This window comes from Protomyctophum bolini (genome assembly GCF_963924005.1).
Source record: "Protomyctophum bolini genome assembly, chromosome: 6".
Lineage (NCBI taxonomy): Eukaryota > Metazoa > Chordata > Actinopteri > Myctophiformes > Myctophidae > Protomyctophum > Protomyctophum bolini.
In genome coordinates, this window is record NC_137867.1 from 14,001,828 (window position 1) to 14,026,728 (window position 24,901).

General features: G+C 43.2%; 1 protein-coding gene across 4 annotated transcripts in view; it reads right to left on the minus strand.

The window, feature by feature from the left end:
- The window catches only part of smarca2 (SWI/SNF related BAF chromatin remodeling complex subunit ATPase 2), a 59,793-nt gene that overhangs the window by 6,570 nt on the left and 28,322 nt on the right, over positions 1 to 24,901 (minus strand). For all 4 annotated transcript variants that reach the window (XM_080766939.1, XM_080766941.1, XM_080766938.1 and 1 more), the window contains 8 exons: positions 23,917 to 24,003; positions 23,439 to 23,485; positions 20,997 to 21,163; positions 19,169 to 19,332; positions 17,373 to 17,600; positions 16,068 to 16,145; positions 12,827 to 13,045; positions 9,170 to 9,396 (listed from right to left, as the gene is read on the minus strand). In XM_080766939.1, coding sequence (XP_080623065.1) covers positions 9,170 to 9,396; positions 12,827 to 13,045; positions 16,068 to 16,145; positions 17,373 to 17,600; positions 19,169 to 19,332; positions 20,997 to 21,163; positions 23,439 to 23,485; positions 23,917 to 24,003 — 1,217 coding nt within the window. The remainder of the gene's footprint in view (positions 1 to 9,169; positions 9,397 to 12,826; positions 13,046 to 16,067; positions 16,146 to 17,372; positions 17,601 to 19,168; positions 19,333 to 20,996; positions 21,164 to 23,438; positions 23,486 to 23,916; positions 24,004 to 24,901) is intronic.

The following is a 24,901-nucleotide window of genomic DNA, read 5'->3' on the forward strand; positions in this document are numbered from 1 at the left end:
CCAGTCACTTTAGACTAGAGCACTGGAGAGGGCGTGTCTGTCTAGCTGATGCTTGTTGATGCTCGTTAATGTGAAGGCAATTTTGTTTATGCACTGTCAAATAGGTCTACATCTATTCTAAGGTAGCGTGTGTGTGTGTGTGTGTGTGTGTGTGTGTGTGTGTGTGTGTGTGTGTGTGTGTGTGTGTGTGTGTATATATACTGTATGTATATAGAAATATATTATCCTGGTCATTACTGTACACAAATGTATTATATATACATTAGGGCTGTCAAAATAGCTGAGTTAACTTAGTTAATTAATTTGTGAAATGAATTAGATTAAAAAAAAATACGCAATTAATGCATGCTTGGACGACCCGCCCCATACATCCCATAATCCCATCCACTCTGCACTATAGCCCTATCTGGATGGGGGAAGTCGGTTATTGCTTTAAAAGGCAGCGGCTCAAATCACAGCATGACAACGGGTTGCGAGACAGAGAGACACCATCCTAACCCGCCCCCCGACACAATCATTCTACAATAGACCAATAACAATTTAAGTCCACACTAATTATCCATAATGTATAAATGGATAAGGGGTCAGGACAACGATGCCTTTTCATGGAGGGGTCAGAATAAAATGTGGACTTATAGACTGTTATTCGTCTATAGTACTCAATTACTACTTTAGTAATTAATTAATTAATAATAATTAATGAATGATTCGTAATTAATTCATTAATTAGTCCAATTAAGTACTCAATAATCTAGTGGAAGAGCACCGAAGTCTGACGTCAATATCGGTAGAGGGCGCTAAGTCCACTGGTTCATGTACTTTTTATTTGCATTGTAATCCCCATAGGGGGATTTTAGATGGCCTCATATAAGAACTGTGTTTGAAAAATAAACCGGCCGTTTCACTCATATGGATATGAAGAATCAACTGACTGAGAGAAAACGCTATTGTTACTGCTACTGAATTAGTTACATTTTCGATGACTTCTGAGAGAGTACAATTGGCAGGGTCCTTAACCCATTTTGGTGTTTTAAACATTGTTATAATTTAGCTATTGAAAAATAGCAGATCTACAAGCTCATGAGCTATGAACTTGTCGTTCAATCGTTAAAATGTGCCTCAAATCTTTCAGATAATTTCAACGTCAGGCCTGAATGGGTTAATTGAAAGCACTACTCTACATGGACTGTGCCAAAGCCCCAGACATGGATGGTGTTGATAGAAAGAAAATGGGTTTGCACATCTCCAATGTATAGCTCTAACCCGGTTGTTATAGTTACAGGGCCTATTGGGAACAGCAACCATTTCAGTGGCTTCAGTGCAAACATCCTTGGCTGAAATGTGAATTGGAAAAACAGTAAAACAATTGGCAATCTCAAGACAATCAAGGTTGTCCGTGACATGTGTGAGACCACAGTAATCTCATTTTGATTATCGGAGGCCAGTTGCCCCATCATTCCACTTGAGCAAACCCCAGACTGTTACCTGCCCACTTAAGACGTAAGAGATGGGGCTCACGATATGTATAGGCAGTGGCATCTCGTTCTTGGAATAAAGATGGCCCTCGCCTTCTAATTTGGCGCGGCACAATGTTCCATTCTGGAGCTCGCTGCTTCTCGGGAGCAGTTTAGAGAGCGGAAAATCCTAAAGTTATGACCGAGGTGCACCGAGAGAGAAAGGAAAGAATTCAGTTGGTGGAAAGGTAGGTGGGTGGATTCCAGGGAGCACTCCTTCAAACTAGGCTGCCAGTGCATATCTGAGCAATAAGAACACAATGGGCAAATAACCTGCCGTGGCAGGAACACAGATACTGTATGCACGCTAATGTTCTCCAATCCACTACAGGAACATAACAGGACAAGTACACACACAGCCCTGGGTCTTTGATAACCACTTGTCTTAAACCCTACACGCGTTCTTGACTGGGGCCAGCCATTGGTCTGTGCTTGGCCCCCACCTTTTCCCCCACTCTTTGTCGGAAATAGCCTATCTACAAGCTCACTTGCAAGGTGTGTGTGTGTTTTCACATAACAATGGCCAATTATAACATGCCCAGGCTCCAGAAGGGGTCCACACGCACCCCCTTAATCCTTTTTTTCTAGTTTGGATTTTTTGCTTCCCTAGGACCTCTACTATCCAGATTTTGATGATCCCAAGAACAAAGCTTACCATACAGTAAGTGTGTTTTTTTCAATGTTTTATTACCCCTATGAGACCTGCTGAAATCTGGAACACACTCAAATTTAAAGATAGATCAAAGATAGAGATACCATTTGATTATAGACAACCTCAGGTTTCCAATGGGACCAACCTTGTCATGCCACCTGGTCAGGAAGGGGGGTAAATACCTAATCGATTCAAAGGTTGACTACATTTTGGCGGGTGAAAAACAGCAAACAGCCATTTTTCAAAAGTTCCCTTTAGCTGTCACTTCAATATATGTGAATGGAAATGGGTTACATGGATACCTACAAGCCTCCCCTGTTCAGACATGTCAAATCTCATGCAGTTTTGGGCAAGACCCATGTAGTTTTATACATGCAGTACAAATGTGTAATTTCCGCCTATTGGAAAAAAATGGAGACCAATTTACTGTATCTATAGCTGTATGAGACCACTGTACTGTTTCTATAGCTGTATGAGACGACTGTACTTACTGTTTCTATAGCTGTATGAGACCACTGTACCTTATCTATAGCTGCATGAGACCACTGTTCTATACCACTGTACTGTAAGTAGACCCCCAATTTATATTGTAAAATCAATGTTAATTTAACATTGTGTTAAGAGTGTAGTGTACAGATGGAACCAAATTGACCCGTTGGGTCCATTTGGTTCCATTTATACACTCTCAGAGTTACAGACCCATTTCCGCAGGTCTCATAGGGGTAATAATTTAACATCCACCCCCACCACTCTCTCTCTCTCTCTCTCTCTCTCTCTCATTAGCAGGCAACACAGCAGTACTATCCCTCTCTCTGTTTCTGGCGTCCCCTACTGGTACAAATAAGTCATATACTGTTTTTGAGTGGTTGCACCACTCAAAAACACACTTTAAGGTAAGCTTTGTTCTTGGGATCATCAAAATCTGGATAGTAGAGGTCCTATGGATGCAAAAAATTCAAACTAGAAAAATAAAAGGTTGCAAGGTTCAAGTGGTTAAGGCAGTTAAGACCTAGTGGTGCAGCCAGCCAGGCCCACCGACAGGGCCGTAATCACAGTGTACCGGTCCTAAGAGATGACATTACTTTGTTTCATTTGCACCCAGTGATCCAGGTCAGCTGAACAGGGGATTTTATTTTGAAGAACACTTCTTTCTACTGGCGTCAAGTCCTTGGACTCGACGAAGAGGAAAGCATGACACGGCAGGTTTTTGGCACGGAATGCCTTTGTGAAATGACCAGTTTCTTCATAGTTCTCTCTATCCAACGATTATTTTTTCTCTCTTCTTATTTTTAGCTCGCAGAGCTTGACTGAGTATGAAATGTATTTTACATAGTGTGGGCAAGGGTTTTTGCCAGTGTGTGAGATGGATACAGGAATGGTTGGATGTCACTGTTGACATTTAAAAAATAACTATCTCTCTCTGTTTCTGGCACAACAGCGCCCCTACTGGTACTCACGGACATTGCTGTTCCTTGGAGTGGTTGCACCACTCAATAATAATTTCTAAACATTGGCATATTATTCAGTCAGACCCTAGGCTTAACACTGTGTTCACACACAAGCCCCAGCAGTAGTATTCAAACGACCTCCAAATTTAAGAGACCAGCTCGTCAGATCCTATACTCCTGAGCCGAAAACAAGCACATTTTTTGATAATATTCCCGAGGGGAACTTTAGGTGTGGTAACTGTGCCCAGTGTGGTTTCACTACCAAATGTCAGACATACACATATCCCCACAGTGGTAAATGGCTAAAGATCCGTGGGGTGATCACATGCAGTTCCACAAATGTGATCTATCTCATTAAATGTCCCTGTGGCTTAGGTTATGTTGGCAAAACCAACCGAGCCCTCCGTAACCGCATGAGCGACCATCGCTCCAATATTAGATGCGGGGACGAGCGTAACCCCGTTGCTCTACACTTCAAACAAGCTGGCCACAATATTAGCCAGTTTCGATATCTAGGCGTGGAAAAGGTGGACAAATCCCCAAGAGGGGGAAATCAGGAGCGTCGGCTGCTCCAAAGAGAAATGTTCCACATTTATAATTTAAACACTATGGCCCCATACAGTCTAAATGAAGAGTTTGACATCAATCCATTCCTGTAAATGTAAATATGTATTATTTTGGTCTTGTTAGTATGTTTTTAATACGTTATTACATAGAAATGACAATGCATTATGTAGGCTTCTCACTCTCTGTCCTGAGCGTCACAGCCTTGTTCAAACCCAAATAAGGACTGTCCACAGGTGTGAGTGCTTATCATTGATTTGTGTCTATACCCACTTATACCTCTAGACTGTATATACCTGTTCTATATGTGTTGCTACTCGACGTGTTGTTGGCCTGAAGGTCTGTTCTTTTTCCATCCTTTCAATGGCCCCTCACCTTTTCACTTACTGCACACAGCCTTACTCATTAAAGATAAAAATTATTCCAGCCTACAACACGATACGACATTATAACTCTATGACTATGAACAGAGGACATATTATAACTCTATGACTATGAACAGAGGACATATTATAACTCTATGACTATGAACAGAGGACATATTATAACTCTATGACTATGAACAGAGGACATATTATAACTCTATGACTATGAACAGAGGACATATTATAACTCTATGACTATGAACAGAGGACATATTATAACTCTATGACTATGAACAGAGGACATATTATAACTCTATGACTATGAACAGAGGACATATTATAACTCTGACTATGAACAGAGGACATATTATAACTCTATGACTATGAACAGAGGACATATTATAACTCTATGACTATGAACAGAGGACATATTATAACTCTATGACTATGAACAGAGGACATATTATAACACAGCAGAGATTCCTGCAGACCATTTTTGCCCGGCACCGCACCGTGCCTAAAATCTCTGGCACCATGCCAAGACAAGCCAAGAAAAAAAGTGGAGTGAAATATTTAAAATTATACAACAGGTCGTTTTGAGGAAGCAATCTGACTGGTTGAACATCTTTCTAGCCGTGCTTCAAACCACACTATTTCAACGCCTAATCAAAACAAACTTCAGCCATGCTTTTCTCTCAGAGCGCAGCACTGGCTAGGCTAGCTAGTTTCTTGGGTCATTTGTGGTCGTAGTGACTACATCACTGTCATTTAAATATTTATTTTTTTCAGCGATTCTCTTAGTTTTAAGGGTAACTGTTGTATAATTGCAATATTGCACTCGAGGGGGTGGTTTAACGTCATTAATGCACACATGCAATCCTGCAGGAAATCGCCCGTGTAATATTGCTCAATTAAAAACAGATCGTTTGAGGAAGCAATCTGATTGGTTAAAACATCTTTCTAGCCTTGCTTAAACCACGATAATGACACTAATCAAAACAAAGAATTCAGCCGTGCGTTTGACACAAACCACGATAATGACACTAATCAAAAAATAGTTCAGCCGTGCTTTTATGACACAAACCACGATAATGACACTACGGTAATCAAAACAATGAATGCAGCCGTGCTTTTCTCTCAGAGATACTCGACCTACTCATTAAATTAGTGGTCAGTGATGTTGTGTGTACCAGGAGGGACTGATAGACTGACAAAAACTGATTTAGCTAAACGAGGTTCAATAGGTGTAACTCGGACAGCGAGAGTTCTCTCTAACTTAAAGATGGAGTGCCGTGATGTTTGTACTTTTTCTGCTTTGCATGTGTCTATGGAGTTAACATTACTCTAACAGACCCCCAGCCAGGTGTGGTTAAAATATTCAAATGTGTCTTCCCTGTGTATTTTGGGTTTCTTCCTGACAGCTGAAAGCCTTTGAGTCAAAGGCCCAATCGAAATAACACCATTTCAGTGACATCATAACCCTAACCCCTCATAAAAACACAATTTTAACACTTTCTGTACACTGTTTTGAAATAAATCTTCCTCCTAGTGTAATCATAGTACCTGATGATCATGTTTTAGGGGGGATCCAACCCCGTCTTTAAATTAGCACTGGAGGGCTGACAGTGAACATTGTACCTATTGTGTGCCAGCAAACACATTAAGCCCTCAAATCGCCTTTTGACTCAACAAACCCTTCAATTTACGATTGCGATGTATTGTAACATTTCCGAGTAGTCAGACAACTCAACCAGCAGCAGAGAAAAACATACGGCCACTCAGTGGCCAAAGATAAAACCGAGAGTTGGATTAAGAAAGTCTGCTGGTTCTGGCAACAGATTTGGCCTTTGAACAGTTTACATGTGTAGGCTATAGCCTATACAATCCAACCCCTCCGCTGCTATATTTATTGTGAGTGTGTGTGTGTGTGTGTGTGTGTGTGTGTGTGTGTGTGTGTGTGTGTGTGTGTGTGTGTGTGTGTGTGCGCGCGTGCGTGCGTGCGTGAATATCCCGCCTACGAGCTTGTAGATCTGGTATTTTTATCAAATGTTCGCCTGTTTTTGCAGAATGTATTATGGCATGCACAGAATATGGATACTAGGGTTCATGTCGTTAAAATCTCAGATGGATATAAATCTGATGTCCTTGCAGAAGAAATCAGAAGTGCATTTGGTCACATCAATTCCAAGAATGTGTAACAATAATCTAAATGTAAATGAACAATAACCTAAATGAAAATTCAGTGACAAAAATGCCTTCGTTGATTGATCTACCTCTTTGCCATCAAATAATATTCAGAAGAAAAACAGGAACACTGCATGTACTCATTAGTGCAGGGGTCCCCAAACTACGGCCCGCGGGCCGTATACGGCCCGCCATGTCATTTTATGTGGCCCGCCTGCCTCAAGGTAAAAAAAAAAAAAAGAAAAACTTTTTTTTTTTTTTTTTTTTAATGACCAAAATATAGGATTTGATTTTTATTTTTCATTAGCACTGGATGAGAGCAAATAATTAGAATAATAAATTAAGATTAATTTGTATTATTGCTCTTGTATTGCTATTGGAGACACTGGGGAGGCACAGGGGGGACACTGGGGGACACTGGGGAGGCACTGGGGAGACACTGGGGAGGTACTCAGGGAGGCACTGGGAGACACTGGGAGACACTGGGGAGGTACTCAGGGAGACACTCAGAGGGACACTGGGGAGGCACTGGGGAGACACTCAGAGGGACACTGGGGAGGCACTGGGGAGACACTGGGGAGGCACTGGGGAGACACTGGGGAGGCACTGGGGAGACACTGGGGAGGCACTCGGGGGGACACTGGGGAGGCACTGGGCAGGCACTGGGGAGACACTCAGGGGGACACTGGGGAGGCACTGGGGAGACACTGGGGAGGTACTGGGGAGGCACTCGGGGGGACACTGGGGAGACACTGGGGAGACACTGGGGAGGCACTGGGGAGGCATTCAGGGGGACACTAGGAGGCACTGGGGAGACACTGGGGAGGCACTCAGGGGGACACTGGGAGGCACTGGGGAGACACTCGGGGGGACACTGGGGAGGCACTGGGGAGACACTGGGGAGGCACTGGGGAGGCACTCGGGGGGACACTGGGGAGACACTGGGGAGGCACTGGGGAGGCATTCAGGGGGACACTGGGAGGCACTGGGGAGGCACTCAGGGGGACACTGGGAGGCACTGGGGAGACACTGGGGAGGCACTGGGGAGGTACTGTACATTTCATATCACACACACACACACACACACACCATGATTCACTAGGCCCCTCAAAAAAAAAACAGCTTGGCATGGCGCGATTTATTTCAAGCATGGCGCAGCGCAGCGCCATGCCAACAACATTGTGCAGGAAACCCTGGCACTGCTGCATGTACAGTACATGCACTATGCAGCCCTGTAGTGCTGCATGTACAGTACGTGCACTGGTTATTAATATTTGTGGCTATATATGTGTGGCTTTCTGGGGAAAAAAAATGTTTACGTTGGCACCCCTGCGATCGTCACACTTTTTTCTGTTACAAACTGACCCCGGCCCCCATCAGAGAAGGGAAAAGTTATGTGGCCCTCACAGGAAAAAGTTTGGGGACCCCTGCATTAGTGTATACTGCACTGGCGCCTTTGACAGGCTAGGTGGGGAATTTGGCTAGAAAAGGTGCACAGTGCTATAATCTCCCCTTCCAAGTGCCTTTGAGAATCGTGTAGCCACATTCTGTAGTTAATTTGCAAACATGCAATGGCTTTTAGTTTGAGGAACATGAATTATTGATTTGGCAAAACACGGAGCAGGACTGGCATGAACTTGTTTCTCAAACTGTTTCTCAAATGGGGGTGCGTATACCCCTAGGGGTACAAGTATTGCAAGGGGTATGTGAGAGAAATTGGAAATGGTTTATAAGATTTATTTTACTGTTATGTTTAATGATGAAACAATGACAAACTGTGTGTGAACCTGCTGATCTGTAAATTAAATTTCTTCAGTAGTATAACTGTTAAAGATTAATAATTCATTAAAAAATACATTATTTATTACATTTTGCTCGGATGTTGAGGCCACGCAAAATAATAAATTGGTCTCTGGTTGCCGACAGACTCTATTAAATATGTGCGACCCATATTATTTTATTGGCATTTGGTGAAGAAGGAAAAAAAAGTCAGAATGCGACCGAGTCAGACCAAAAACGTCTTTGATCACTAAAATTCTCTTTGGTGAGACCACGTCGGACATCGGTGTTTATTTAATCCGATGTCCCGATGTTTTTACAGGAGGGGGGAAAGTATTTAATGTTTACTACAGTCCATCCTGCACATCTCACTCTCTCAGTCCTGCACCGCTGTACTGGAGAAGTATATCACTTTTTCGGTTCTGCACCGCTGTACTGGAGAAGTATATCACTTTTTCGGTTCTGCACCACTTACTGGAGAAGTATATCACTCTGTCGGGTGCGCAGCGCAACTACCTTAACTTTCCACTTTCAAATTGCTCTTTAAGAAAAGTGTAGGGTCGCCACGGGACTTCAGAAACCAGGGAAAGGTTGTACTGAAGCCAAAGAAGTTTGAGAACAACCACAACTGCCATAAAGGAAAACTGAGAAATGACTCCTTACCCGTCTCTGTAATTAACCACCGTGTCCACGATGGTGTTCATTTGCTTGGTGAGTTTGGGGGGATTGGGGGACAGCTTCTCGGCGGGCGGGCGTCCACGCTTCTTCTTGGCCTTGCTGCTCCCCCCCTCGTCTCTGCTGGAAGAGTCCTTGTCCGGGCGCCTCTTGCGTTTCCGCTTCTTCAGACGGATCTCCTCCTCCATCTCCTCCAGGTTGCCATCCTCAACCGCCTGCAGCGGAAAAGAACCAGGGGTTACTGCACTGACATCCATGTTGTTACTTCACGGGTTCTCAGCCTTTTCAGGCCGTGACAATCATATTTGAACTGGGGGGGGGGGGAACCCCCACCCCTGACAAGCACATGGAATTGTAGGAGTTTTTCTTTGTCTCGGTTCCTCAGATAAATATTGTGCAAATGGCTGCGCCTACAGTATATGGTGTTGTGTAATTCTCAGAGGAATTAAGGGAACATTTTTATTGTATGGCCTACAGTGTAGGCCCTACACCATACTAGGCCCTACACAGTGGTCTGGTATAGTGCCACCATGAGAAAGATTCCAAAAAATCAGGTTACAATTTCATTGGCCTACTGACATTGTGCATGAAAGGTATACAAACACGTACACAATCTCCACAGCTCTGCTTGCCACCTTGGCTGAGATAGTGAAAGGGCACTTTCAGTATACTTTATAGCAGTGATCCTGTGAGAGAAACAAGCGGAAAGGTCTATGACTGTGACTAGGCCTCATGAGCACACACACAGGGGAGTCGCCGGCTACGTTTTATAATATAGCATCGCTGATTACCTTCTTCAGACATGGTGCCTGATGAAGGTCTTCAGTGACCGAAAGGTTAATAAACATTCTTCTCTTGTACAGTACGTGCAGATTGACAGTGGCAGGTGTATTATTCTATTTTATTATTGATGTGCACTTGGGTATATACTGTAGAGTGATACATACTAAAATGTATTTCTCATACAATACACCAGGGGTCCTCAACTAGATATGCTGAAGGTCCACAAATAATGTTTGAATAAGACCATGGTCCAGTCTCATGCGCAAGCAAATAAAATTGCGGGTCGCGGGCCCCACGGGGTGGGGCTGCCCCCCTCGCCCCCCACCCCTAGAAACAACTAGTCTAGGCCTGTTTAGTACAGTCAAACCAAGCTATACAAACCGGGTCCCATCCCAACCAACACTGGGGTGGCAGAGTATGAAAATATATTTTTTCACTTTGACAAATATTTATTATTCACACCTCCAAAAATCAAATTTTGTTCATTCAACTGAATGTGTGAATGTGTCACTGCTAGTGAGCCAGTCAGCGCAACATTGTCATCATGACATGCCGGCCCATAATACACACATTCAGAGTGTTAATTGCGTTTCTCGGCATTGAGCGAATACAACGAAGAATTCAACTCGCGGTTGCGGTGACTTTTTTTCTTCTCTTTAAATGTTTCATTTCATTGGCCTACTGACATTGTGCATGAAAGGTATACAAACACGTACACAATCTCCACAGCTCTGCTTGCCACCTTGGCTGAGATAGTGAGCCAGTCAGCGCAACATTGTCATCATGACATGCCGGCCCATAATACACACATTGGGCCTGATTCTTCAACGCGTTTACGCTGATATAATGACGTGAAGCTAGCGGAAAGGCATTTACGTGGATTTCCCACATTAATTTGGAATTCATGGAAATGGCCGTGAACTTGACGCTCACGTAGGTTGGTCGGAAACTCCGTAAAATCCCACAGGACCTCTTTAGGTGGCGGACGAATTTACGGATATATTCAGAAGGCTTTAGTCTTCATGCTGAATCAATAAATAGTTCCCAAATCGCAGATAAAATATAGGCATGTGTCCCGACCTAGACCTGCAATGCCTGTGATCATTTAATTATACTTCGTACTATATGATATATAAAAGCCGAGTGCACTTGCACTTGTATGCCTATGCATGCATTCTAGAGGCAAGTCCCATAAGGAAACTGCCCCTGCAAGCGACACCTTTTTATTTATTTATTAGGATATTTCTATAGCATGCGCGATTGCGCTGCCTTCTCTAGGCTACTCGCAGTGCAACGCGTTGTGAGCTTGTAGATCGGCTCCCGTGGACTCGCGCTGCATGTTAAAAAACAAACTCACAATTATAATAAGAACATAGGCCTACACTTATCTGCATTCTGCACTGTACGAATCCAACGTTGTTTAGTGTTGTTTAGTGAGTCAGTTCTCTGACTGTCGGTGTGTGTGTGTGTGTGTGTGGGGGGGGGGGGGGGGGGGGGCGGACAGCAGCATGCGGCCGCTGAACCGAGTCCAATCTGGGTGAAATTTACATTGGAAAATTAATATAACGGCGCGGTGAGCCCCGGCAAGGACAGAACACGGCCCGGCCCGACTGTTATATGGTCTATCTATGGCATTCTATGGTTCACAGACATGCCGGTCTGACAGACAGACAGCAGTCACGACGAGGGCTATAAATCCACATTATGGCATCAGCATGTGCAATTTGGCCAGTCAGTTTTAAGCCAGCTCACCTAAATTAATTATAATATGGGCAACGTTGTAGCTGTGTAGGCTATATGCTGTAGGCTACTACATTGATCTCATCATGAGATGAATCAAGTTTGCCGTGTCCCGCGAATCATTTTAATATGACGACATCATGAAATTAATTTACATCTGATACCGGATATCTATTTTACTTCTGCAGGCGAGTGTTCTTTCTTTTTTTATAACCCTGCAGTGCATTCATCAGTAAGGGCTTATCATTGCAGAGTTGTAATATAGCATTTGGTCGTGTGGTGAACAGTACAAATTAACTTCTTTCTCATTATGTGAAAGTAACTGTAACATATCAGTTAACTCTGACATTTAAGGATCGAGTGAAGCAATGCGTGCCAAGTTGGCAAGTTTCGTTTATAATTATATAGGCCTACATATAACTTGCGCTGTTTGCTTGAAGATCTGTCCGTGCAGGGAACCTCCTGTCAAAATTAACTACTCTACAAGCTCATCGCGCTGTAGAATTTAAAGTTTGGGAATCCTCTGTGCCGGCTATGATGACGTATTTCGAGATTTCCTGTTGCCTTATATGGTGTAGAATGGGCGTGGATGTTCCAACTAACCACGCGACACCAGGCGAATCGCTTGGGGAAAATGCGGAAAGGATACACTCAGCGATCCGCATGAATGAAGTGATTACACCAGCTTCTCTGAATAACACGTCATCTCAACGTAGCTTGATCGGACGGATAAATACGATATCTGTTTCCGCCACAGTGTAACGGTGGCGTATTTCTTTTTAATGAATCAGGCCCATTCAGAGTGTTAATTGCGTTTCTCGGCATTGAGCGAATACAACGGAGAATTCAACTTTATTTTATATTTGAATGGAGGGACAGACAGTAGGCTGACAGGAAATGAGGAGAGAGATGGGGGGGGTCACTCCCGCTGAGCCACGGCCCAGGCCTTTTCTCTTTATTCTATCATTTCTCCAGGGTCCGCAGAGAGGTGTGCCTGTTGAGGACCACCGCAATACATGCTCGTCGTGAGACTCTAGCTCACCCATTTTGTCCGAATGCCCAGAATGTGGACCCCAGGGGGGTTGAAATGGTTAACATTAACAAAACTTTAGTGACAATTACCCGTAGCCACTGCTTCTCAGTCAGCGCGTCGCTGTAGTCGACGTCGCGGCGGCAGCGGGAGCCGCGTCCGAACAGCTTCTCCTTCTCTTCCTCGTACGTGAGGCGCTCCACCTCCGCGTCGTCTTTGATGATCCAGGACGGCAGCTCCTCGTCCTCCATGAGCCGGGGCTTACGCTTGGAGTTCCTGGCATCCTCGCGCCGTCGGTCCAGGTCCATGCGCTATAGGGGGAGAGAGAGGACGTCAGCTCGATAAGCAGATGGTAGTGCATGCGAAAGACAAGAGGGCAGCTGTAACTATTATTTATTTTCTGACCGATTATTCCTTTATCAATTACTTTTTCGATTAGTCAAATAATCAAGAAGCAAGTCTGTATGCGGCGGTATTTTTATTTATTTACATACCAAGTACCAACCATGCAAAACATTCAAATTGGACACTTAGGCTACTGTATGTTTAAACATCTCACACTGAAAAAGGTTTACTGATGTCTCAACACTCTCAATACACTCATGGCCAATTATAAATGACAGGGTAAGAAAAGGATGAGAACTTAATTGGACATGCTGTCAAGGACAGGCTGTTTGCAAGATTATGCAAAAGGCCTAATTAATAAATAATAAGGCCTAATTTTCAAAATAAATAATTTATAAGAAAGAAGCAAGGGACACGTTTTTGCAGAAATGTCCCAGAGTAATGGGCTGGTCTGCACTGTAACTCTGGTCAGAGACAGAGGGAGGGTAACTCTGGTGGGCTGAGGAACCAGCAAAAACCTACCAGCGCCACGGTTCAACTGATTATGCAACTAGAAGTGTTCATTTCCAAGCCGAGGAACTCCATGGCAGTGGCACTTTGTTTTGACTTTTAAGTTGGCAGTGTAATTCAGCCGTGGGACAGCATTGGAAAAGGAAATGTTATTCAGCCACTGGGCACACTGCTTTACACGTTTTATCACCAGCATTGGATGCATGTGCGCTAGAATGCTTTCTGTTGAAAGGCGATACTAAGCACGAGTGATGACGACGAGCGTTGTTGTACATGAATCATTTCTGTGTGTAAAATATGATGAATTGTCCTCCAGAGCCATTACGCTAATTACATTTTTTTTTTTTTTGATTGGGGACTGGCCTTTAATTGCACATTCACACAATGACATCCAGTCACAATTTGAAACCCAGCCATTATTTGGCACCATTATTACTATACTGGAGATTTCATGGTATTTCATGGCTTGAGTTTGGCTTCACTCTCTCAGTAAGTATAGCCTGCTGACAATCTTTAAAACAACACTGGTGCCAAATGCTTCTACTAGTGATTCAATTACACACACACACACACACACACACACACACACACAGTGACACACACACACACACACACACACACACACACACACACACACACACACACACACACACACACACACACACCTAGTCTAGTTTATCGCATGCTCCGATACATGATGGCGTGTCGCATCCTTCCATGTGAGCTTTTAGGTTGTCTATTTTTTCCAGTGTGTTAAGCAGTGTGCTGCCTACAGCAAGATCAAAGGATTTCCGCTCTGCACTGCTGGTTTCCTCTGCTAATCTGCTTTAATGAAAAAGTCCTGTTTCCTTTCATACAAACAGCACTCAGTCACTCTGAAGTGTTCGGTTCAAAGAAATAATTGATAACTCGTACATAACTTGTACATAACTCGAACGGCGCCGAGTTGGCTCTAGCAGTCATTGCCACGTTCGGCACAGCGACTCGCCCGGCGGTGCCTCTCGTTGCTCAAGCCCGCCAGAGAAGGCGGTGTGTTTTAGCGCCGGGGATTTCGCCTGGAAGGCTCTATGGAAACACTCACTCTTGAACGAAGTTGAACGTGAGAAAGTGATGTTCACACACGCCAGAAATGAACGCATTCACAATGACGTTCATCAAACAGAAATACAGTACGTTCAGTTCACGTTCCCCCCAAATATGAACGTGTTCGTGAACGATCGTTCTTTGAAGGCGTTCGGGTACAACACTGATTGTAACCGTTTTTTGCCTAACTACTGCTGTAGTTTTTGAGTGGTGCAACCACTCCCTTACGGAGCTATATGTGTGTGGCTGGATGGCTGGCTGGGTGGGTCTGAGCACGAAAACAACCACCTGTGCGCAACCTAAGGCACACACAAACAAACACGCACATATTAACTGTATATATGATGATTTCGGGTGTGACAGTACAGTACAGTACAGTACAGTAGAGGGACCTCCACACGGTAACTCTGTCATTTCTCAACCGTTTCGGACGTGGGGCGGCACACCGGAATCAGCCCGCCCCCCTGGGCGCGTTCCTGGAGGTCTGGATGTTTCGGGGACCCCTGGGGGACCCCCACATGGTAACTCTGTCATTTATCTACAGTTTCGGACGGGGGGGCGTCCCGATACTTTTCCGATACCGATACAGTATCGGGACATCTCTAACTGTGTGTGATATCGGGGAGGAAAGGCCACCTTCGCGTTTCAAAAAGGTTGATGAGCTAAAACAGGATCTAGTCATGCTGTAGATAAGCTATGGATTGCCTTCAGGCAGGCCTTCAGAGTTAAAACCAGTAAAGCTCAGTAAAGTATAGGAAAGAAAAGGTCTAACAACTTAGCAGTTTGGTGCATATACTTTGCAAAGAACATTACTTCTTTGCATTAATAGACCTACAGGGTTAGGGGTTATATAAACAAAGCGTCTAGTTGCTGCTTCTGTAATAAATATACAGCAAAGGTGGGTGAGATTTATTGAACCAGAGTGGCTCTTCTCCAAGCCAGTAGGAAAAATAGGTACGTCGAGTGGGATTGAGCTGGCAGAAAATATATTGTCACTGCCAGGCAGAAACCTGTTATTTTTCAGAAAATGAATGAAAGAACCAGTGTTCCAAATGGACACAATGGAGTTATTATTCATTCACCAGCTTGTTAATACTTTTAATTTTGACCTCTTTTACTCTAACAACTTTCAACCTGGAATCCCTATGTTGGGCATGTTATTATAGGCAAAGGTTTAGGACAATAACCGATCTATGAGTTATTTTTCGCTACTTTTGCGTATGAAAGTATATGGAGATAGAATGTGTCTGCCTTACTGCGACAATATGCAAAATAGGTGGTCAGCAATACAATTGTTTTAGGGGGGGGGGGGGATCTTTTTCTCCATCTTATAAATCAAGCTTGTCAAAATTCCCGTCCTAATTCAAAACAAAGATACAGAGGTAATTTTCTCACCATGAAGAGCTCAAATTCGTCTTCATTACGGGCAATCATCTGGTTGAGGGTTTCATCATCTGGCACCTCGTCTTCCTCCTAGGGTTGGATGATGAAAGAGCATCACGAGAATGTCCTATTCTCAATGTCTAATCACTACTTAGCCCTGAAACATGACTGTCATGATTATCACGACAGTCATGATGCAACTGCAGCCTGTTTTACGCAATCGCTTCATTTACAGTCCAAATGTGTATATAAACAAAAAGCATTTTTATCCGAGCGCCCCGGCTACTTTTCTAAAATGGGCGCACTCGCCTATTAGTCTGTATTGGCAGGGCACACCGAGTGCCACCCTCCTCCCGACCGATAGGGGCACGTAGTTGAAAGCCAATGGCAAAATAACAGTTCGTAAAAAAATGCTTTTTATTAAACAACGCGGGATGCAACAATTCTAATCGCTGTACCAGCAAAATTCTAACACCCGTGGCACATGTGGCGAGTACTTTATATTTGGAATCTGAATGTTTATGTACACGTTTACAATGTAAATGTAGCGATTGCGTAAAACAGGCTGCAGTTGAATGTGAACCATGGCTAATCACTACTGTGCTGTGGCCATCATTCTCCTTTCATGTCTCAGTTCCAGCTGGAAATATGAGACCGATTCTATACAGCCTACAATTGCATATTGATTCTAACAAACACAAATTAAATATGCTGAAATTGATCACAAAAGGGGTCAATACTGTAATTATTACTGTTTTATGTCAGTCCGCTCCCTGATCCCATCTACTGTCTCTGGAGTTCTACCATGTCAGTACAGACAATGTTGACACCTTATTCCTTTCTACCTCGCATGCAAATTATTTTATTAGACCTCGATAAACTAATCCTATCCGTTATTTTTTAAAAGTATATATATTAGAATGTTTTGTGTGGATTCGTTGATATACCTGTATAATGTGTTATTTAACCTGAGATCAGATTCTAAAAATGTCTTCTACATCCTGACAGTTTTATGAAAAAGCTATGTTTCTATGTCAGTCGTCAGTCATTTTTCAAAAATAGCAGACCTACAAGCTCGTAGCGCGCCACTCGGTGGCACGCTATGAGCTTGTAGATCTGCAATTTTTAAATAGCTAAAGTATAACATAATGCTAACACCAAAAGGGGTTCCCACCCAAAATGGGTTAAAGAAAATAGAACATGCTTCTCAATTATTCGATTAACCTACACAAGCAGATTATTGGTCCTAAATGTCAATTTCATTATATTTTCAGTTCATTGTCCAGCCCTTCAATCTGTTGCAAACCATGAGCCCACCTCGTTCTGTTCCTCGGTTTCCAGAATGGTCTGCAGCATGACGCGACGCTCGTGGCTGGATGACTTCTGGTCGAACATGCCAGCCTGGATGACTTTCTGATCCACGTTGAGTTTGTACTTGGCGGCGGCCAGGATCTTCTCCTCGACACTGTTGACCGTGCAAAGGCGAAGGACACGAACCTCGTTCGTCTGACCAATGCGGTGAGCACGATCCTGGGCCTGCAGGTCCTACAAAACGACCAGACAGTAATAATAAAATGAGAAATAGATGGCAGAACTGCAGCCATAATGGTTTCATTGCAGGGTTTCATAATGAGCCAGGAAGACACAATTGGCTGGACATCTGTCATCTATCAAGTGAATATAACGCTGTGCTGTCACCTCTGGTGACTGGGCTTTCTCAGTTTCTCAGACCTCATTTGTAGCTCCCATTTCTGGTATAGAATGTTTTGCTTCAACAATAAACATAGTTGTTCTGTTTATGTAAAGCACCTTTGTGTATCTATCCAGAAAAGCAATTCTGACTTGAGTGAGGGGACTGATAGGACAGATAGCTAACCAATGCAACACTGCCTGCATAAACCGGGTATTAAGCTACAATACATACAGTAAATATTATAACATATCACTCAGCATACATAATTGAGCTAAACAGAAGACGTCCATGCTTGCTGAGGTTTTCACACTCGATTTACAGATGTCAACACCATCAAAGCGTTTCCTCTCTGTTTCCTCTGCTAACTTGGGCATTACTCTGCTTCCAGCAGTGTGAGAGTTTCAGACATACAGAACTCTCACACGGTATACCCTCTGAAGTATTCAGTTCAAAGACATTTTAACTGGAGGGGGATATAAACAGAAAGAAAAACTTCAAACATGTCTTAAGTTCTAAGAGAGTACTCTTAACCCAATTTGTGCCGAAGACGTCTCCAGACGTTCTAGGAATTAAGGAAGACAATGTCGTGTTCATCCACCACTTTGGTCCAAGAGATGATATATATCAAAGTATTGGTTGCAGAATGTTGTCAGAATTGTATTGAGAGGATGGCCCCTTGAGATGTAGCATCTCATTTTAGAGGGGGTCCTATACATACAACTACAACATTACAGTGCAAGTACACAGTACAAAAGACACATACGTAGGTGCAACATGACATACAGTACAAATACACAAGACATACAGGTACAGTTAGCTTGCTCCCCTTCTCCCAACCACACCCCCGGCCCCCGACTCATTTACATATGGAAATAATGGAGGGCGTACCATTACCTGTATCAAAGTTAGAAGTAAACATGTGTGCAAGCAGTATTACAAGCATGAACAGGTTGGAGTCCTGAAGCGGCCAAGAGAGGTAATTGATAAAAGCGGAAGATTGTTCCAGTCAGATGGAGCTTTGTAGTGGAATGACCTGCGTCCAGATTCCGAAAATATTCTGTTGGGAACAATAAGATAGGGATGTTGTGTATGTCTAAGTGGGTATGGGGATGTGAGTTTCAGAGACTGTTTCAGGTATGAAACAGTATTGTATAAACATGTATTGCTGTGTGCACCTATGTGAACCCTACTGTTATTGGTAACCCTATGACCTTTCCTCCTGTGCCACCCACCCGTAGGCCAGAATGTCTGCTTGCCCACAAGATATTGCAAGATCTAACAGGCTTATTTGCCATGAAACTCACCGAGTGTATTCATGCTTCCCGGAGAATGAGCCTCAACAACATGAGTGACCCAGTGAGCTTTCCTCTAGCGCCACACAAAATGTCAACTTGACCCTATGATTCAACCTTTGACTGACCTGATGTGGGTTCCAGTCGCTGTCAAAAATGACGACAGTGTCTGCAGCCTGCAGGTTGAGGCCTAGGCCTCCAGCCCTGGTACTGAGCAGGAAGATGAAGTACTGAGAGCCTTTCTCGTTGAATTTCTTAAGCAGTATGGCACGGTCGTCAGACTTGGTAGCTCCTAAAAAAACGACAACATCAGGCAATATAATCATACTATAGTTAAGCCAATGTCTGTCTGTCTGAATGAATGAATGAATGTGTGTCACTGTAACTGCCGTAGCTCCTCACTGCCTGCACCAATCGCTCCCACTTTTCACACAGGCATTGACCATAAAGATCACACCTGTGTGAACTGAGTGGTGCAACTCCCCCCTCTCTCTCTCTCCCCCCCGTCCTCTCTCTCTCTCTCTCTCTCTCTCTCATTAGCAGGCAACATTGCAGCACTGTCTCTCTCTCTCTGTTTCTGGCACAACAGTGCCCCTACTGGTACTCAGTCATACTGGTGCTCATTAACGTCACATAGGTAGTCACATAGGTGAACACGGACATTGCTGTTCCTTGGAGGTTGCACCACTCAATAATATGGAGGTCTTAACGAAGCCCTTTTTCCAATTTAACAAATTATAAATGGGGGGGGGGGGGGGGGGCAATATCTCACAACGGGTAAGGGCTAGTGTATACAATAACCTATTTCTGATGTCTTGCCCTGTTCACAAGGGTTAGATAACCCTAACCCTAACCCTGTTCACAAGGGCAAGATATAAAGGAGCAGCGTATGTTTAACATAATTTGTAGAAGCAAATCAGCATTTTGAGTGGCGCAACCACTCCAAGGAACAGCAATGTCCCTGTGTCCCAATGTTATGAGTACCAACTTCAGACTGGTCTGATATTAATAACACTTTTTTTAACCCCTTTTCTCTCCCAATTTAGGTGTTAGGCCAATTAATACCTCCCCACTGCTTGCCACCGATGTTGTACCCTACTTAGATTAGGTTTAGATTAGATTAAATGTATTGTCACTGCACATAGTATACAAATACTTTGACAATGAAATGAAGAGTGGCATCTAGCCAGAAGTGCAGTACAGTAATGCAGTAAATGAAAGAATAAATACAGAAAAATGTACAGTATGTACAGTAATGTATACAGAGTAATACATAAAGAGAATAAATAGTAATGAGTAGAACCAGGCATAATGATCTGAATAAGTATATGAGAAGAACAATCTGTACAGTGCAAGCAATGCATGATGAGGATAATATACAGTAAGCATACAGTATGCGCACCCACACTCTCTAACATGCTAAGATATAAGCATGAGTTCAGATGGGTAGAGGGATGGAGGGACGGAAGGGGATCAGAGTTCAGCAGGGAGACAGCAACAGGAAAGAAGCTGTTCCTGAGCCTACTGTCACCGTGTGCTTGTATAGGACCCAAACGAGTCAAACCGTTTCAAACTCAAAGTTTGGGACTCCAAGGCAAGTAATCAAACATGACTAAGTCTCCTAATCTTCACATTAAGTCATGGCACGTTGCCAGAGCTGGATGAGCCAACAAGCTGAACGATCAAAGGCTTCCCTTGATCTTTTTCACCTCAGTATATCTTAATATACTGAGGTGAAAAAGATCAAGGGAAGCCTTTGATATTAAGATAAGACACCTACTGTACATTTGGAGGCAAATCCGATCATTACCACAAAGCGCGTATCTGCGTATCTGCGTATCTGCTTCCAGTCAAAGCTGTGTGCCACCAAGATTTCTAGGAAAGGTTTATCTCTACAGGGGAGTAGAAGCAGAGCACAGAGCACTTCTAAACTACTGATAATGTAACTTTGCGCACCATCCAGACGCAGATAGCTGAAGTTGCGGAAGGAAAAGTAGTCCTCCAGGATGGTCATGAGAGTGGTCATCTGGCAGAAGAGGAGGACCCTGTGGTTGGTGGCCTCCAGCTTCGGCAGGATGCGGTCCAACAGCTCGAACTTCCCAGAGGCCCGATACAGCTCATGTCTGTGTGGACATGATGTGACGGTTAATATGCAGGGTATCATTGTATCTGTCCCAAGCTCCCCTACAGAACTAACATCAGTCACAGTTAAATGGATGGCAGAGATGGATATATGGAATATCAAGTTCCAGTCATTTGGTGGGGGTTTACTGGGTGCCACTCATCAAAAAGAAATGAATATATAGAGAGAGAGAGAGAGGGAGTGAGGGAGGGAGAGAGAATACCACACTATTACTTGTGAGAGAGAGTGTTGTCTGCTAATTCCCCCACACGGTAACTCTGTCATTTCTCAAACGTTTTCAGATGCGGGGCAGCTCGCCGGAACCGGGCCGGCACCCGGGGCGCGTTCCTGTGGGTCTGGAAGTTCCGGGGACCCCCGCACAGAATTGCACAACTTAGTTCACACGGGTGTGATTTTGAGTTTGTGGTAAGTCCAAATATTAAGGAAATTGTAATGTTGGAGGTGCATGTAAGAGACAACTACTCGCTAGCCTAGAAGCCACGATGAGCTTCCTTCGAGTGGCAATCACAATGGTTGACAATTCTGTATAATGTACACAGGCCTGTTTGGGCTACTGATATGACATGACAAGTTAAATCAAGTTGTTGCACCAGTCATCTGTCAGGTTCTTTGATAGGATATATAAACTGCTGTTTGTTTCTTAGAATGATCAAGCCACCCGTGTGTGTGTGTGTGTGTGTGTGTGTGTGTGTGTGTGTGTGTGTGTGTGTGTGTGTGTTTGTGTGTGCATGCGTGCGTGGGTGGGTGGATGTGTAAAGTACACAAAAAAACATCTGCCAGTTGCATAAAATCATGACATACGCCAGCAGTCTTGCCGACTGGGAGAAGATAAATGGCACCATGGACCAGAGCTGTCACAAAACCATGACGAGGAGAAATCTAATTTACTGGAAGCTCCCGCAGATCAAAAAGTTCTTAATTTATGTTGACAGGACAGGATGCTCATACGGCCCAGAAAGCATAGTCCCATATCGATTTCCAACAAGGTAATGATATCTTACTCAAGAGCCAGAGATGAGAGAAGAATAATTACATCAAAACACAATTTCTCACATATTCCGAACGAAAAACATTCTGCAAAGGAGACATGAAGGATATACTTATTGATATTTGAAAGCTGAGAGGGAAGGCGTAGAGGGAGCAATTTGTTGCCCAGCTAAAAAAATATGCTTAAAAGTCAAGTGTATCGTTGTCATTATTTCCATGGCCATCTCTGTACTTTTGTCTACTTCCTAGTTCCTACTTCACTTTCTATACTGAAGTGATTGCTTTGAACTTTTCAAAGTATTAAAGATAATTAGGGACAGTGAAAAAAATCATCAAATGGTCATTAGGTTGGAATAATTCTGGTATTTGAGAAATGCCAGCTCTCATCCTGTTAAACTAAACTACTAAAGGTTTAACAGGATCATTCATTGGCATGGAAGACATTTGTTTTTAATGGTGGCAGTGGCATTTCTGCGTGTACTGGCACCCTAGACCAGTGGTTCTCAAAGTGGGGTCTGGGGACCCCCAGGTGTCCTTGAGGGGCTTCCACAGGGCCAAAGGTGCTATATCGCAGGTCATAATTTGTACCCGTAGGATGCCAAACCAGCGATATTGCAGCCGCAGGTCATAAGCTTTATATCAAAATCAACCGGCTAATGCTGAAAACAAACCTGTAGCACTGTCCAAGTTGCTAGGCAATGTCTATGTCATTCCCAGCACAAGGAGGAATGCAATAGACCCATTCAAAGCAGAATCTTTGTTGCCTTTTCTCTTTGAAAAATGGTGCAAAGTCTGTAGTTTTGTCCAATCCATCCGACGTTTTAATGTGAATTGTGATTTTAGTGGTAGTAATAATAACACATTTGGCTGACCGATTGAAAGACTTTTAAACCCTTTTATCAATTGTTTGCGTACACTGTACATTGGCTTTGTTAGCAGTATTAGAAGTATTGTAACTTTACGCCAGTGGCATTTCTGCATGAATTACATCAGTGTCCTACATATTCTTAAGAAGTCCTGGAGACTGGAATGCAGCTACTGTATACTGGCTCTATTGTATTCTTTAAATCAAAGATGATTTGCAGCAGACATGGACAAGTATTTAAATCAAAGATGATTTGCAGCAGACATGGACAAGTCTTTAAATCAAAGATGATTTGCAGCAGACATGGACAAGTCTTTAAATCAAAGATGATTTGCAGCAGACATGGACAAGTCTTGCCACAGACACATTTGTGTACAGACACATTTTGATGACCCTAACTCACCCACTGATGATACCATTTGGATAACCCAAGTGCTCAGCAAAAGACTCCTGGAAACAGAGAACAATGAATAAGTAAAGAAGGAAGGCAATGGAATTTGGAAGATTTAAGCCTCTTGTCACAGGTGCACAATAGATAGACAGACTAACGTTTCGATGTCAGTGGTACATCTAGAGTTAACAATTAATAATATATATATTTATGTGTGTGCGCATATATGGATATCATTGAGTATTTAAGTGCAGTATGGTTGCATTTGCGATATAAACTTCAGGTTTAGCTATTACATAGCCAATAGCCTATTATGACATTCCCAGAATAGAGGCACTAGGGTTCATATCCCTTAATCTAAATTTTCATTTACATGATCTGGACATTATCAAGACTGGGAACGGAAAATGTATTAATAATGATTTTGAGCTACAACTAATGATTCTCTCAGTATGTCACAAATATCTATTGCAAGTACGGTACCACCCACCTCAATGTGCTGGAACATGTACGGGTGGTTGCAAATCTTCTTCAGTTGCATTATGGTGTTCATCAAGGTCTTTGCTCCACCTTTGCCCTGCAAAGAATAACCAGGGTATAGAATTAGAAACAGTAAATTACTCTTTATTTGACCACCGCGCTCTGACTATAGGTGCACTACCCGTTCAAAACATATCAAAATAAAGGTAGTGGGTCGCACACACACACCAAGACTGCAGTTCAAATAGTTTATTTCATATTTTAACAAATACGGACAGCCGTTTCGGCTATGCAGCCTTCATCAGTTCATCAGTGTCGACACTGATGAAGGCAATTAATTTCCTGTCAACAGGAAATGAATGTCCTATCTGCAATCCAAACATACCGGGTAATCAACATTTTGTCCTTTGGACGCATGCCAATATTTGTGTCGTTCTCTAAAAATATTTAGAAAAGGCACAGATCACATAACTCTATAACTTTTGCAGGGGGGAAAACCAAATACTCTACAATACATCATGCCAAAGGCATGATATAGAGTATTTGTATCCCAGGCAAAACACAGTTATTTTATCATGGTTTTATCATGGTCAACCAACCCTACCCACAGGCAAAACACAGTTATTTTATCATGGTTTTATCATGGTCAACCAACCCTACGCACAGGCAAAACACAGTTATTTTATCATGGTTTTATCATGGTCAACCAACCCTACCCACAGGCAAAACACAGATATTTTATCATGGTTTTATCATGGTCAACCAACCCTACCCACAGGCAAAACACAGATATTTTATCATGGTTTTATCATGGTCAACCAACCCTACCCACAGGCAAAACACAGTTATTTTATCATGGTTATTTTATCATGGTTTTATCATGGTCAACCAACCCTACCCACAGGCAAAACACAGTTATTTTATCATGGTTTTATCATGGTCAACCAACCCTACCCACAGGCAAAACACAGATATTTGATCCAGTGCAACCTTAG